This window comes from Gorilla gorilla, chromosome 12, assembly GCF_029281585.2.
Source record: "Gorilla gorilla gorilla isolate KB3781 chromosome 12, NHGRI_mGorGor1-v2.1_pri, whole genome shotgun sequence".
Classification (NCBI taxonomy): Eukaryota; Metazoa; Chordata; class Mammalia; order Primates; family Hominidae; genus Gorilla; species Gorilla gorilla.
This window is the reverse complement of record NC_073236.2, coordinates 103,043,987-103,060,246: the sequence shown is the minus strand read 5'-3', so window position 1 is coordinate 103,060,246 and position 16,260 is coordinate 103,043,987. Positions and strand designations below refer to the sequence as shown.

Here is a 16,260-nt window from a genome sequence, read left to right as displayed (position 1 = left end):
ATTTTAAGCCACCCAGTTTGTGGTAGTTTGTTACAGCAGCCCTAGCAGCTGATACAGGTACACAGGGACAGAAGCTGGCATGCCCCAATGGGGCCCAGCAGGCACAAGCAACAGTGGCTTTTTCCTTCCCAGGACCGAGGAGCTGTTCACTTTGGGGGCCATTGTGTGTCTCCCTGAGAACTCACAGTTCTCAAGACAAACCCCAATGCCCAGTGGGTAGCCACTTGTCCCCTTGCTCTAAACCTTCAGAGATATTCTCAGAGCACTAACAAACTGAGACTTGCTTTATAGGGAGCCAACTACAGCGGTGTTTAAAAGGAGAGAAGTGATCTAAATCATCACACGTGGATGAAGAGCACCATTTAGAAGTAGAATCTAGGCCGAGCACAGTGGCTTGCACCTGTAATCCCAGAGCTTTGGGAGGCTGAGATGGAAGAATTGTTTGAGGCCAGGTGTTCAAGATCAGCCTAGGCAACACAGGAAGATGCTTTCTCTACAAAAAAAAAATTTAAAAATTAGGCAGGTATGGTGTCTTGCACCTGTAGTCCCAGCTACTTGGGAGGTTAGGTGGGAGGATCACTGTACCCCAGAAGTTCGAGGCTGCAGTGAGCTATAATTGTGCCACTGCACTGCAGCCTGGGCGACAGAGCAAGATCCTGTCTCAAAAAAGAAAAAAAATGTAGAATCTGGATCATCCTTGCCATCCAGGTCGTTCTATTACCCCATTTTACAGATTAGGAAACTGGGGCCCAGAGGAGTTGACTAGTCATGAACCAACCTAAACCAGAGCATCTGAAACGCATTCTCTAAGACTAGGTCATAATGAAAGCCCCAAATGCACCTTCTGTCTTCTATTCCAAGGCCAATGCTAATCAAATCAGCAAAAAACAAAAACAAAATGTACATAAACCATTGCTAGTGGTGCCAGGCAAATTAATTCAGCAATTAATCATGTTCTGCCTTGTCTATGTTCTATGTTGCTATAGTTTTGACCTGTCATTTATTTTATTGCTACTGAATCTTTGGTTGATTGAGTGATTGCTCTGAGAGCATACATTCTTTCAGGCAAGAATGTGGCTGTTACCTGGGTTTCACCCTTCACCGTGGCTAGCACAGCTCTGTGCTCATAGCTAGTGTTCAATCAACATTTATTTTATTTCTAGTTCTATAAGAGTGTACAGGTTATTTTGTGGGCCCTGGTATAATTCCGTTTTCTTACAGGTGAGACCACAAAAGTCTATCAGAGGCCACCTATTCCAGGGACAACTGCACAGCCGGTCACTCTGATGCAGCTTCTGGCTGTCACTGTAGCTGTGGCCACCCCCACCACCTTGCCAAGGCCATCCCCTTCTGCTGCTTCTACCACCAGCATCCCCAGACCACAGCCGGTGGGCCACAGGAGCCAGGAGATGGGTCAGTAGGTAGACCATGTGTTGCTTTGTGCTAGGGAAATGGGAAATTGGGCTTTTAGAGTAACAGCTCTGTCTGAGCATCTATTGGGCTGGGTGAATGGGGAGCACTGGAGAACTGGGCCAGGGCTATGTGATTGTGTCCTCCTCCTAGATTCAAGGGAGGATGTAGATTCAAAAATAAGACTGCTGTCACCATACTTCTGAAGATAGAATACTTTCCCATTGCAAAATCTTTATTTCTTCAAAAGCTCAGTTGAAGGGATGGTAGATTTCTATGTAAACATTGTTGAGGTTTATTGTTGTTGTTATTGGTTTTTAAGTGACAAATGGTACAGACTTGGAAGTCTTCAAATATTAAAAGCAAACAAAACCAAAAGAATCCCTTTAGGAAAAGTCAGCTAATGTTTTTGTTCCTTTTCTGATGGTTTTTTGTCTTACTACTTTTACCCATTGCTCAAATCATGTTGAAGGTTTTATCAAGGTCCAGTTTATGGACTTCATCTCGTACTACATCAAATAGGGCCTAAGGAGCCCATCTGATCATCTGATCTCATTTCTGCACAGACTTATATCTACACCATCCTAAGTTAATAAGCATCTATCTCACTTCCAGAACTTTTCTAGCAAGGGGGCGAAAACTTCTGCAGCTGGAGTTCCACTATTGTCTTAGCAATGTTTTCTGAATATTTCCCACCTGGTGCCACTTTTTCCTTCCAGGAGGAAGTGCTCTGGACTTGTTCTTTTCAGGCTCGCCTCCAGCTTCCAGTCACTACGGCCACATAGCATGACCCTTCCCCCTCTCCGCTCCCATGGCAGAGGCCAGCTACCTACCTATCCATCTTCTTATTTAAAAAATGCAAATCAGGCTGGGTGCGGTGGCTCACGCCTGTAATCCCAGCACTTTGGGAGGCCGAGGCAAGCAGATCACTTGAGGCCTGGAGTTCAAGACCAGCCTGGCCAACATGGTGAAACCCCATCTGTACTAAAAATGCAAATATTAGCCAGGTGTGGTGGCACGTGCCTATAGTCCCAGCTACTTGGGAGGCTGAAGCTGGAGAGTCGCTTGAACCTGGGAGGCAGAGGTTCCAGTGAGCCGAGATCGCACCACTGCACTCCACCCTGGGTGACAGAAAGAGACTCCATTTCAATAAATAAATAAATAAAAATGCAAATCAGCACTTTGAATGTGCTAGCCCATCTTCTGAACACCTTACAAATATTAGCCTATTGAATCCTCCGTAACAACCCTATGAAGTAGATTTATGACTTCCAATTTCAATAATCCATTGTATTGATGAGGAAACCAAGGAGTAAGGCAGTGAAGAAACTGGTTCCAGCCTACACAGCTGGGAAGTGGCAGAACTGAAATTCAAACTCCAGCAGCCTGGCTCTCCTCTTCCTTGCAGGGGAGCATCCCTGCCAAAAATGAACACCCCAGGCCCAGGCAGAGCACATCTTGGCATGATTGGTATGGCAAAATTAAAAGGTGCTCAGCACAGCCAACTTCTTCTTGAATTAATAATAAATAACAGAATGCATGTAGTACATATATCTCATTTACCAGGTATACTGCATGTATTATCTTATTTAATCTTCCCAATAACTTTTTGAAATAAGAATTATTATTATGCTATTTTATGGATGACTCTTTGAAGAAGCTATGATATAAAGTCCCAAAATAAGAATACTGCAAAAAGAATTTTTGGTGTTCTGAAATACATCAAACACTCCTCCACCATTCTGTTCCTGTTTAACTCAGGATAATATTAACACAGGTGCACAATACTTGACAGCAAAAGAGAAACAGGAAGGATGCTGGATGGCAAGGGTTAACAGGGGTTCTGTAGCCAGAAGTTCTCCTTTCTAAAATTTCAGGCTCTTGACTTCAGATGCCTTGATTCTTTCAAAGATTTTTGAGTATCTGAGTTAGTTGTTTGCTCCTGTTTTCTCCTTAGAGGACTTTAAATTCTTACATAACACATATAATTAAACATGTGGCATATTTATTTGGCTACGCTGGGAGCTTGGAAATCTGTTGCAAGTTGGGCTCTGCTGGTGGAAAACCTAAGAAACTTGAAGTAGTGGCTCCTAACCTGGCAAAGCTTCTTTATTCCTGGCTTGGGAACAGGAGCTTTGGACAACAGCCTCCTGGCCCATCAGTGTTCCTTCTTCATCCTTGTCCAGCGCCCATTTCTATGGTGATCCACAGACTGCTAGACAAACGCTCGGAGCAAGCAAGCCATGAAGTATGCACCACAATGGCTAGGATAGGAACCAAACTGGGGAAGGGGGGAGAGCTTTTTAAAAGTTGTATTGCCTATTCAAAGGAGTTTCTGAAGGCCTAAAAAGAAGTGAAAATTAATATTTAATTGCTTATGTCTTCTTAAAATAAAAGTATTCATGAGAGACTTTCCAGAAACCATACAATTCACTCATGTAAAGTACAAATCAATGGTTTTTCGTATATTCATAGGGTTGTGTGACCATCACCACAATCAATTCTAGAACATTTTCATCCCCCAAAAGAAATCCCGTGCCCATAAACAGTTACTCATCATTTCCCCAACCCCTCCTCCCCAGCACTAGGCAGCCAATTGACTTGCATGAATGCCTATCTTAAGGCTATAGATATTTGCTGTGATATTTCAGTCCAACTATATTAAATAATATTTAGATAAGTCATGTTTTTCCTTCAAATGGGCTGAAAATTGGAAAGCAAATCTCCTTATACTGTGATAGACAAGTGAGCTGCTGTTATTGCACTTATTAAAGATTTTTCCTCTTATATATGTGGCTGTAGGCAAAAGGTTCTAGAACTGGTTGTGGACAGGGTGTTCAAGCAAAACCTAATTCACTTATTCATTCAACAAACGTTTTATGGAATGCCCACTATGTGTCAGGCACTGTTCTAAATCTGGGCTACATCGATGAACACATCCCATCAAGATCCCTGCAGCAAGTCGCTTCGGCTTAGGACACCTGAAGAGTATGTAGCCAAAACAGGAGCTACCTGTGTTTGGGGTCTGTGATTCATTTGTACTCCACAATGGGATCAAGATCTGCCTCTGATACAAGACATGGGAACTTGGAGAGGGCTCAAGGGAGAGCGGAAAGTACATAGCAGGAAGAGACAGGGGTTCTTCCAGCGCATGCAGAGGAGCTGATGCAGGTGGAAGGTGGGGCTGGACACCAAAGCCGCATCATGGCCCCTTAACTGACCCATAAATGTGCACACCAGCAAGACAGAAGGGAGTGAGTCAAGGCTGGGGGTAAGGGAGCCGAAAGCCAGAGCAATAGAGACTTCCTACAGGTGCAGGAAGGAGGCTGTTCTTCATGGGAAAGGCCAAGGACAATGGCATCCCCAGGGACAGAGGGGGAAGCCGGGAGAGCCAGATCTATAGATATGCTTAGGAAAGAGTTCTGGAAAAGATGGAAAATCCCTCCAGGTTCAGCTACAGGTCTGGGTGAATCTACCACAGGCTAAGGAGGTGGAGTGGCTGTGTCTTCCTTTGTTTTCTTAATCAGGTTCATTTCAAGACATGCCATGGTTGCCTCAGCTGAGCTAGCATTGAACTTGTCCACAACCAAGGGTAGACCAGGGAGGAGAGAAGAGCGCCGCCTAGTGGCAGGGAATAGCGATGACAGAGATCTTTCACCTTTCTACCCTGGGCTCCACCTTCTGACCAAGGACCGCTAAGCGGGAGAAAGTGAAATTTGAGGCAGGAAGAGAGGCCAGCATATATCACAGCTCATTCCTTCCACATACAGTTTCCCTTACCAACACTCATCTCACCAGTGAAGGCTTATCTTCCTTAAGGTATTTGGAGAAGGCTTTTCTTAAAATCCAGTCTTACAAATAGTAAGAAAAAGACAAATATTCCAAAAGAAAGATGGGGAAAGGTCATAACCAGGCAATCCACAGTAGAAGAACTACAAATGGCCAAAAAAAAAAAAAAAAAAAAATTGTTATAAAAATGTTCGGCTTTGCCGGGCCCGGTGGCTCACGCCTGTAATCTCAGCACTTTGGGAGGCCAAGGCGGGCGGATCACGAGGTCAGAAGTTCGACCAGTCTGGCCAAGATGGTGAAACCCCATCTCTATTAAAAATACAAAAATTAGCCAGATGCAGTGGTGTGTGCCTGTAATACCGGCTACTCAGGAGGCCGAGCCAGGAGAATCGCTTGAACCCGGGCAGCAGAAGTTGCAGTGAGCCGAGGTCGTGCCACTGCACTCCAGCCTGGGTAATAGAGTGAGACTTCGTCTCAAAAAAAAAAAAAAAAAAAAGATGTTCAGCTTCACCAGGAATCAAGTAAGTACAAATTAAACAACAAAATATCATTTCTCAGCAACTCTCATTGGAAATCGATAATACACAGTTTGGATGAGAGTGTGGAGAAATGACCCAGAATTCACACTTCCAGGAATATATCCTAAGGTAATTATCAACCTGGGGTGAGAACAGATGCTGTTCATAATTTTTTAAAGGAGATAATTTAATTGTTTATCACTAGAAGAATGGTTAAAGAAGTTACTATACAGGTAGTAAAATGTTGAGAAATATGTGCGCTTAGTGCCACAAGAGAATTGGCCTGGGGCAGATCATTCAGTCAAAGAAGCGGGCTACAAAACAGCATGGGAACCAATCTCATTTTTGCAACGTGTGTTGTACATGAGAGCATGTACATCCTACAGAAAAAGGGATACAACTCTGTATGCCAGAATTGTATACCAGTAACTGCTGGCTAGAGGATAAAAGGTGATTGCTTACTATGCATAGTATATCATCTTATTTTTACAGTAAGCCTATGTTATCTGCATAATTAAACAGAAAATAAGGCTGCTTTGAGGCTGGGCGTGGTGGCTCATGCCTCCCTAATTCCAACACTTTGGGAGGCCGAGGCAGGAGGATCACTTGAGGCCAGGAGTTCAATACCAGCCTGGGCAACAGAGCAAGACCCCTGACTCTACAAAAATAAAAAAAACTTCCGTGGCTCACGCCTGTAATCCCAACACTTTGGGAGGCTAAGGCAGGCAGATCACCTGAGGTCAGGAGTTCAAGAGCAGCCTGACCGACATGGAGAAAACCCATCTTTAATAAAAATACAAAATTAGCCGGGCATGGTGGCACATGCTTGTAATCCCAGCTACTCAGGAGGCTGAGGCAGGAGATCACTTGAACCTGGAAGGCGGAGGTTGTGGGGAGCCAAGATCATGCCATTGCACTCCAGCCTGGGCAACAAGAGCGAAACTCCATCTCAAAAACAAAACAAAACAAAAACTTAGCAGAGCATGGTGATGTGCACTTGTAGTCTCAGCTACTCAGGAGGCTGAGGCAGGAGGATCACTTGAGCCCAGGAGTTCAAGGCTGCAGTGAGCTATGATCACATCACTGTACCCCAGCCTGGGGGACAGAGTGAGAGCCTGACTGAAAACAAAAAATAAACAAACAAACAAACAAACCTACTTTGAAATTGTGTCAAATAATTGGAACATAGACAAAAAGAGTCAAAAGCTGATTTTGGATAACTCCAGTTCTAAGACAAATTGATATTTTTTTCCATGCCTTCTTGCTCTTCCCCTTCATGACATTTGGTTATTTCCGTCAGCTGGGTTTTACGTGCCTCTCTTCCCCTTCCAAAGGCTTTGCATTTCTCTTAACAGAATGCTTTATCTCCCTTCTCCCTTTTAAAACCTTGCTTTAGAGAAATTGCTCAAAAAATAATGAATGTTGAAGTGTGTTTCCTTCGCTCACAGAGTAATTAAGGATAACCCATTGTGTACGTCTAAAAATGATGAAAAGCTACTGCTATTTGCATCAATACCATGTTAATGCAGCTTAAGCAAATTGCTGAATGTTAAGTGACATTTCTACTGAAGGATTACTTCAACCTCCCCATGAGTGGCACAGTTGAGAATTATTGTAAGAATAATGAAGTGTAAAGAAATATGGCATTTGACTAAAAGATAGATACTTTGATAGTTGTGAAATACAAAGGTTATTATTACCTGTAGTTTTTAGTTGGTGTTTTAGGTTAAATACTCTTTTTTTTTTTTTTTTTTTTTTCCATTTGAATTCCTCTTCCAAGGCAGGTTCGGACTGCCCAAATATAGAGCTTCACCTTGTTTCTGACCTTGGTAATGTCTTGCTAGGTTGGATCATAGAAAGAATGAAAACAGTCAGGTTAAAATTTATTGGCCGGGCGTGGTGGCTCATGCCTTCTTGGGAGGCTGAGGCAGGCAGATCACTTGAGGTCAGGAGTTCAAGACCAGCCTGGCCAACATGGTGAAACCCCATCTCTACTAAAAATATAAAAAATTAGGTGAGCCTAGTGGTACGCACCTGTAATCCCAGCTACTCAGGAGGCTGAGGTGGGAGAATCGCTTGAACCCAGAGGTTGCAGTGAGCTGAGATCACGCCACTGCACTCCAGCTGTGGGCATACAGCGAGACTCCGACTCAAAAATAAATAAATTGATTAATTAATTAAAATAAAATTCATGCTCTGACCAGTCAAATGTCCTTACAGATCTCTGGTCCACTGCCACCTACACAAGCAGCCAAAACAGGCCGGGAGCTGATCCAGGTAAGACCTTAAACTCCCTTTCCAGCCACTGATGAAAGTTAAGCTTGTTTACATGGGGTTCCTCTCCACATATTTGCCATTTAATTTAGATTTGGACAAGGACTATTAAACCACTTAGGCCAACAGAAGATGCCACTCAAGGGCCCAACTTCTAAGAAAACATGTAAAGAAGTGGTTAAGTAAGCAAAGCCCTGTCCCACTCTCTGTTCCCTTGAAGCGAGTCTGTAGAGGTTGTGATAGGAATGTCTCAGGATTCAGTAACTGGGCTCTTACAGACCTGAAAAGGGACACTCTCTCTGGGGCTTATTTTTGAGGAACTACGGTAAAACACGAAGGGAAATTTGTATCATCTCCCAGGAAAGAGGATTTTTTTCTCTCTTTTTTGCCTGAGTAATTCTATGCCATGGGGGACAGAAATACACTCTCTCTCCCCGGGAGTTCACCTATGAATTCTGAAATGCCCCCTGGCTGTCTTCATTTCTGTATGGTTTGGCCGAAGAACTAGGAATCCAGCAAATTCTCTTCTCTGCAGCACTGTTAAGGCCTGCAGAGATTAGAAAGGAAAATCTAGCAGGGTTTGATGGTTTCCACAAACTCTACTCACAGCCCGGTCTATGAGCTGATAGACTTGGTGGAAGTATACCATTCCCTCTGAAGCCACAGGACACTAGGATCAGAAGCAGGTCTTCTCCCTGCTGGGGGATACTCGTCCACTCTCCACATGTTCTTAGAAACTGTAGGTTCTGTTTTGCTTGCTACTGGATAGGAACAGGGGCCCAATGGGCTCCTCTGGTCAGGGCGAGCAGCTTCTATGAGCTTCACAATTGCACCTTTGCCAATGCACATGCTGTTGTCCTGGACAAAAAGGCTTGAGAATGAGAACACTGGCAAAGGCAAGGACTCCAAGGCCATCTTAGGCCTCTACAGACTCGTGGGACTCTACAGGAGCCCAATCCATGGGGCACTGTTTCCTCCTGTCCCCTTGGCCAAGATTTTTGCCTCCTCTGCAACCCCCAGAAGTACAGCCAGGCACAGAGAGCTCGGCCGACTTCCAAGGAAAATCTGAACTAAGGTAATTTTCACCAGGGGCAAAATAAGGAAAGAAAGCAGCCTGCTGGGTGTGTGTAAATCAGCTGACCCTGTGTAATCCCCTCAGGTATCCAAAGGCAAGATCCTTCAGGAGCTGCCTTCCAGAAACCTGTTGGAGCGGATGTCAGCCTGGGTAAACTGCCCACTGCTTACCGTCTCTGCTCCCTAGGAATTTGCTCTGTGGCACTTTGCAAACATGAGGACCTCCCCACACACTTGTTCTTGGCCTCTGCAGCTCAACTTCAGGTCACCAGAGTTTGGGAGAATGCTAAGATATTTTAACCTCGAGAAAATGTCTCTTTGATTGATCTGTTCTCAGTGCATCAAAGAGAAAATCTTTGTCAACGAAGACATCCAAGGGCTGTCATTACTTTATGTCTCCTCAAGAGGTTCCCTCACTAAGCAGCCTCTTTACCTCTCTGCATCTACCAGGCCCATCCTCAGACAGGCCTCCAGGATAAAGCACAAATACCCAGATACAGCACATGGTTCGCATATGGCATGGGGGATGGTTGGCAAGGAGGCACATTACCTGATTTGCATCTTCAATTTTTTACTGCCTGACAATGTTGGGTTTGTTTCAATGCTGTATTCTGCTGAATGTATTTGGCCTCATTCCCTTTTTCTGAGTTTACCATCCTCCAGTTCTATAGCTCTGGGATTCTCTGTTTCTTCTCCATTCTCCTTTATGCTCCCAATAATGCCACTCTGTCTCGACCCACACAGATGTTCCTAAATGTTCCTTTACCTTCAAATCCTACCCAATTTCTGCTGCTTCTCTCCTCACCATCATCCCTGCAACTTTGCTCTGAGTGCCTCAGAGTCTCCCATGAACTCTCAGAGTGTTTCTGACTTAAAGGACTCCCCCAACCCCCTCTAGGTGCTCAGACCTAGACTAGTTATGAAGCTCCATTATGGCTCCTACAGGGGAAGGAAGCCATTTGCACACCCTGAGTAAAGGCAGGTAAGAACATTTGGAGTTCTTAGATATCCTTCGACCAACTCTCATCTCAGATGCAGTCATGTATACAAAGCAAGCTGCCCAGTTCCTCAGCTATAAAATCGTCAGATTATGGAATTGGAAAGAATTGTATAAAGTACATCTGGTCTAACTTCTCACCTAAAAATGAATCACTTATGGTGTGCCAGACAGAGGCCTTTACCCTATATCGAATAACTTCAAGTGGTAGGGAATTCCCAGCCCCTTCATTTGGTGGGTGGCACTATTAGACGTAACTATCCAGAACTTCAGCTCCTCATTACTAATTTGTCTAAACCAGTGGTTCTCAAAGTGTGGTCCAAAGACCCCGCTTTCAGAGATTCTGTGACATCTTCCCTTCTCTGACTACATGTTGTTGTGAGGACAGATTTTCTCCACATATTTCAACAACAACAACATATCACAACTGACTGCAGGAGCTGATAACAGACTCCAGCTATCTTCTATTATGATAGACATTGGAGACATTTGCCACTCTTCTCACTGAACGCTTGGTTTTACAAAACAGTTATTTTTCAGTAAAAATTAACGCTTACATTAAAATATAATAATTCTATTGTCACTTTGAAGTAAATTAATAGTTAGGCCGGGTGCGGTGGTTTACGCCTGTAATCCCAGCACTTTGGGAGGCCAAGGCAGGTGGATCATTTGAGCTCAAGAGTTCAAGACCAGTTTGGCCCACATAGTGAGACCCCGTCTCTATTAAAAATACAACAATGAGCCGGTGGTGCACGCCTGTAATCCCAGTTACTCGGGAGGCTGAGGCAGGAGAATCACTTAAACCTGGGAGGCGGAGGGTGCAGTAAGCTGAGATGGCGCCACTGCACTCCAACCTAGGTCACAGACTGAGACTCCATCTCAAAAAAAATAAAATGGCCTGGCGCAGTGGCTCACGCCTATATCCCAGCACTTTGGGAGGCCGCAGAGGGCAGATCACGAGGTCAGGAGATCAAGACCATCCTGGCTAACACGGTGAAACTCCGTCTCTACTAAAAACACAAAAAATTAGCAAGGCGTGGTGGTGGGCCCCTGTAGTCCCAGCTACTTGGGAGGCTGAGGCAGAAGAATGGCATGAACCCAGGAGGCAGAGCTTGCAGTGAGCCGAGATCACGCCACTGCACTCCAGCCTGGGCGACAGAGCGAGACTCTGTCTCAAAAAAATTAAAATTAAATAATAAAATAAAATAAGTAAAAATAAAGTAAATTAATAGTTAAATAAATTGTCAGTATTCTGTTTCAAATGAGAAAGTGCATAGTTGTAATTTCTAAATGATAAAAATTAATAGATATAACTCATACAAACTAAAGGTCTTTGGGGTCTTTGACAATTTTAGAGAGCATAAAAAGGCTGAGAACCTTTGAGAGTGCCTTAAATTTGAGAGCCTTTCAAATACATGAAGCTAGACTTCATGTCTTTTTTTATATCTCATCTTTTCCAGGATATCTCTTTAATCCCTCCAATAGGTCTTTGCTGGACTTGGCAGTACACCCTCTAACTATGCTGTAGACTATTAATAATTCATACACCAGGGCACCCCGAGCAGAACACAGTGCTGCCAGGGTAGTGTGCCAGGCAATTGCCTCTCTAGTCCTCAATACTCTGCTCCCACTAAAACATCCCAACTTCCATTTGGGGTAAGCCTTGTCTCACCACTGGCTCATCTCCTACTGAGCTTGCGATACCTAAAGTCGCTGGGATTTTTTATCATATACCTCTGTAGAAGCAGGTCACCTCAATCCTGTCTAGACACAATCGAGTTTTTGAAGCCCACACTGGAAAATCACATATCTCTATTAAATCCTTCCTTCGTTTAGTCGGCTGCAATCTTCCTGAGTATTAGTTCTGTCATTTAGTGTGTTAACATCCTTGTAATCTTTGTGTCATCTGAAAAATGGATAAACGTGCCACCTGTCTCCATTCCCTTTACTGATAAAAATATATCACACGGGGCAACCGAATCCTGCGATCCGCACTAAACACCTCCTTTGTGTTTAGATCAACCCAGACACAAGCAGTTACATGTGGACCTGATGATGCTGTCATCCTCCTTTCTACAGGACACCAGGTGTCACCCATGAGTGATTCCTGCCACTCTCTCCCACTATGCCTTCAGCCACAGATATAAATTCATGCACCCCCCATTTAAGCTGAAGCTCTCATATGAAGGGGATCTGTTATTTAATTTTTAAAAAATGTACTGAGCATACTATATGTCAGATACTGTCCTATGCATTAGAGCTACAAACACGAATCAAATATTTTCAAATTCTAGAATTATGCTGCTGGGGCTTTTGCCTTCACAGGCCCCACACTCTCCTACTCCAGAGTCATCAGCAACACCACTGCCTCCTACACACTGCGTCCCCCACTGCCAGCCTTTACCCCTCCTACCACGGTTCTGGAAGTTGGGACAGGCTACTCCTGCTGTATGGAGGAGGCAGGGGTGGTGGGCTCCTGATAATTCAAGTTAAAACCTGGTGGCTTTTCCTCAGAACCATCCTTATGCTGGTTGGCTTCTTGGTACCATGAGCTGTGTTTGAGTCAAAGAAGCTTCACTGGTCTGGAAACCTAACCATGGAGTTAATGTTTCCAAGAGAAAAGGCTGCCAGGTTTCCCAAAAAATACCCCACACCGAGCCTTGGATGGTAGCCCATTTATAAACCTGGGACTGTCGACGCTTTGTTGGCATGATGGCTTACGCCCAGGACCCCAGACTGTCCTCAGCCTTCTCTGAGAGCCCTTGTGTGATGCGCTACCAGCATGGCGACACCCTGGGCACAGCTGCAACAGCCCACCCTCTTAGTGCTCCCCACTTCGGTACAGCAAGAAGCAGCTCTCCAGGGAAAGTGCAGCCCTTGGGACATGAAGCCAGGTGAAGGGAAGGGAAGCCTAGAAATTCTGCTGGTCCAGATGCCTGCTGCCTTTCAGAGCCACTTCCTCCTAAAAACTACACCCCAGGGGAGTCACTGGGAAGAAACGAGGGAGCTGAAGGGACACTCGGGCTTCTGTCTTATAAAATTTGAAAGCCCAAAGGGCCATGTTTGCAGCTCCTGCTTGGGTCCCGTGTTGGTGACTTCTAGATGGAACAGAAGGAGCTGGAACCAGCACCAAGATCACACCACAGTCTTAGGAGCAGGGATGGTTCTGGGCCCTTTTGAAGACTTGACTACATTAGCATGAGTTGCAGGTGGCTGGGCCAGGCCCAGCTCTTCAGTGCCCTAACCAAGTACCTCAAGGTGCTGAAGCGATGATGACTCCTCCTCGGGTGTGATAAACAGATGGTGGTTAAGGGTGGGCTTTGGAGCCTGCCCGCATGGGCTTAAAGTTCTGTTCTGCCACTCCCTGTGCATGAGTTTCCTCACCTGTAAAATGGGATCATAGCTGCACCTAACTCACTGGATGATTGTGACTTAATACGTAGAAAGCGCTCAGTCAGTGCCTGACACTAAGCAAGCTCTCCATAAACACCAATGGCTTCTACATTTTTACCCCAGAAATCATTCAGAACCAATACACCTTTGTTTTTTTAATTTCCAACTTGTATTCTAAGCTCAGGGGTACATGTGCCAAAGGTGCAGGTTTGTTACATAAGTAAATGTGTACCATGGTGGTTTGCTATACAGATCATCCCATCACCTAGGTATTAAACCCAGCATCCATTAGCTATTCTTCCTGATGCTCTCCCTCTTCCCACCTTCCAACCCTCCAACAGGCCCCAGCACGTGCTGTTCCCCACCATGTGTTCTCATCATTCAGCTCCCACTTGTAAGTGAGAACATGCAGTATTAGAACCAACACTTCTTTTAGACCTGACTGTATCTATGAGATGACCAAGCAAGAATTGTCACAAAAACACAAAAATAATTCCCTGGTTTTCTAAGAGTGACTTACACTTTTCAGAGTGATTTTATTTACATTTACCTCCTTCAAGTCTCCTCCATGTGACAGTGTAGGGAAAGTCTTTATGACAACCCTACACTGCAAAAAACTGGAGGCAAACCTGGAAAGAAGGTAAGTGAGCCCCCCAGGCTCCCAGTTGGTCTTTGGTTGACCCAGGATGAGCTTCTGATGTCTTTTCTTGATACCACCCTGTTCCTCCTTGACGCCAGAATACAAATGTTCTCACAAATTTACTTCTCATTACTACTGAGTCCAAAAAACACCAAGTCTCAGCTGTCCAAATATTTTTCAGCCTTTGGCTTTTGGATGAATGTAATTTGGTTCAAACTTGTCCCAAACAAACCAAAAGTGGCATGAATATAAGGACAGGCTTCTAGGACAGGAGCCAGAGGCTTGGAAATCCCTGATGTTGGGGGACTGTTTATCTCTTGATAAAGTAATAGAGCACCCAGCATCCTAATCTTCCTGACATTCAAGAGTGCATCGGAAGAAGGAAAAAGAAAGCAAGCAAGCCTTGGGCAAAAAGTGAGGGAAGCCAGCAGCACATTTTTTTAGGAAAAGGGTAAAGTGCATATTTTCACCAGTAGGTGGCGATAAAGTAATAAGGCTAACGAAGCAGAATGTTCTTGATCAGAATGTTTAAGCGTGTCATAAATATCTTGAATGCGGAAACCATCTTGCCCAATCTGCTTATATTACTTACAAAGAAATTAAGGCTCACAAAGGGTATGTGACTAGCTCAAGGTCACACACCTGGTTAATGACTGAACTAGATTAAACTCAGGTCTCACCATTAAACCAGAATGTGCAGTAACAGATTGCCTTTCAAAACTGTCTGGCATCTTCATCACATAAAGAAAAATATCACCCTTTTTTCAGTGTGTTAGTAATTTCAGCTGGCAGAAAAGCTGATAGCCTTTAAGAAATAAAACAGTTGATCATGCTGTCAACTTTCTGAGCTAAAATAGAGAAGGAGGGAGGGTGGGATGGAGGGAGGGAGGGGAGACATGGAAAGGAGGGAGAGAGGCAGAAAGAAAGGGAAACAGCCATTTGTGTGTTATAAGGCTTCCTGACACATTTGTGCTGCCCCTGAGCCCCTCTCAGCCATGATTTTCCAAAAAAGATCAGAGATTATTAAGTAAGACTCTCCTCCTCCCCTCCACCCCTTCTATTTCATTAGCACCAGTTTGTGGTGAAGGCCATTAAACATCTTACTGCATACAGGTCCAGGTGCTACTTTCCTTTATTCTGCTTGAGTCACATAGTGAGAAGCAGAATCTCGGGAAATAAGCGGATTGCCTGATCCCTGAAGGGGCCATATTTGTTCAGTGTAGTTCCAAGGAAGGGAATTCAAACAGGTGGGACAAATGTACCTAGAACGATATTAGGCATATAGTGAGTGCTTAATAAGTGTGGATGTATGGATAGATGGGAAAGGATTTAGGGCAAAAGATTCAGTGTCAACAGTGCAAGAAGGAATCTACTACTTTGGTTGAATATGTAATGAATCCCCTGTCTCTGGAGGTATTCAAGCACTAGCCAGCCACTCACAGGCCAGGGATGTTGCAAAAACAGATTGGGAGATGGTTTGGAGTGGATGAACTTTTAGTTCCTTTTGAATCCAAGGATTCCCATTATTCCAAGATTCTTGGTGCATAATGAAAAAGAAATTGGTAACGATGTTTATGCCTTTGACTTTAAGAGCTTCAGATTTTAAAAAATCATACAGATTTCAGGTTGCTTCATCCAAAATTCTGGCCCTCTGTTCCTTTATTGAACTTTCAGACACAATTGGGAAACCTTATCATCCTGGCAATTCACTCAAGAGTTTCTGCTGGTTTGGTTTAAGTAACAAGTGTTTCTTTTCAATTTTGAAAATCAGGAGACATGGACTCATGGAAACCTGGATCGGTTCTTTTAGATGAAGGTAATTATACAGCCCAACCTCTCACCCACGCGTGGATCAAGATGCGCAGGACAGCAGAACTAAGAGTCTAATAATCCAGCTGGCATAGCGGCCGAGCTCCACTAGCCTAGGATTTCTAATGGCTCCCGCCTCTGATTTAAGGGTCCTACAAAGGGCACATTGAAACTCCCTCCCTAGGGAGGCCTGGGGTAAGGAGCAATACTGGATAACAAAAGGGAGAGAGGAAACGTGAAGACAAAAAGCCAGAAGGGAGCTAGTTTCCCACCCTCAAAATGGGTTTGGACCCTGACTCCATCTGGCAGCACACTTTAACTTCCTCCAACTCCACTTCCTCCTTTGCAAAATGGCT

General features: G+C 44.4%; 1 protein-coding gene across 4 annotated transcripts in view; it reads left to right on the top strand.

Annotated features, from left to right (window-relative positions):
- The window catches only part of VIT (vitrin), a 118,248-nt gene that overhangs the window by 69,227 nt on the left and 32,761 nt on the right, over window positions 1–16,260 (top strand). For 2 of the 4 annotated variants that reach the window (XM_019020605.4, XM_055377713.2), the window contains 3 exons: window positions 1,222–1,413; window positions 7,938–7,994; window positions 15,867–15,911. In XM_019020605.4, the coding sequence (XP_018876150.4) occupies window positions 1,222–1,413; window positions 7,938–7,994; window positions 15,867–15,911 (294 nt within the window). Of the gene's footprint in view, window positions 1–1,221; window positions 1,414–7,937; window positions 7,995–9,150; window positions 9,217–15,866; window positions 15,912–16,260 lie in introns of all 4 variants that reach the window. The other 2 variants (XM_055377714.2, XM_055377712.2) reach the window with 2 other exon arrangements.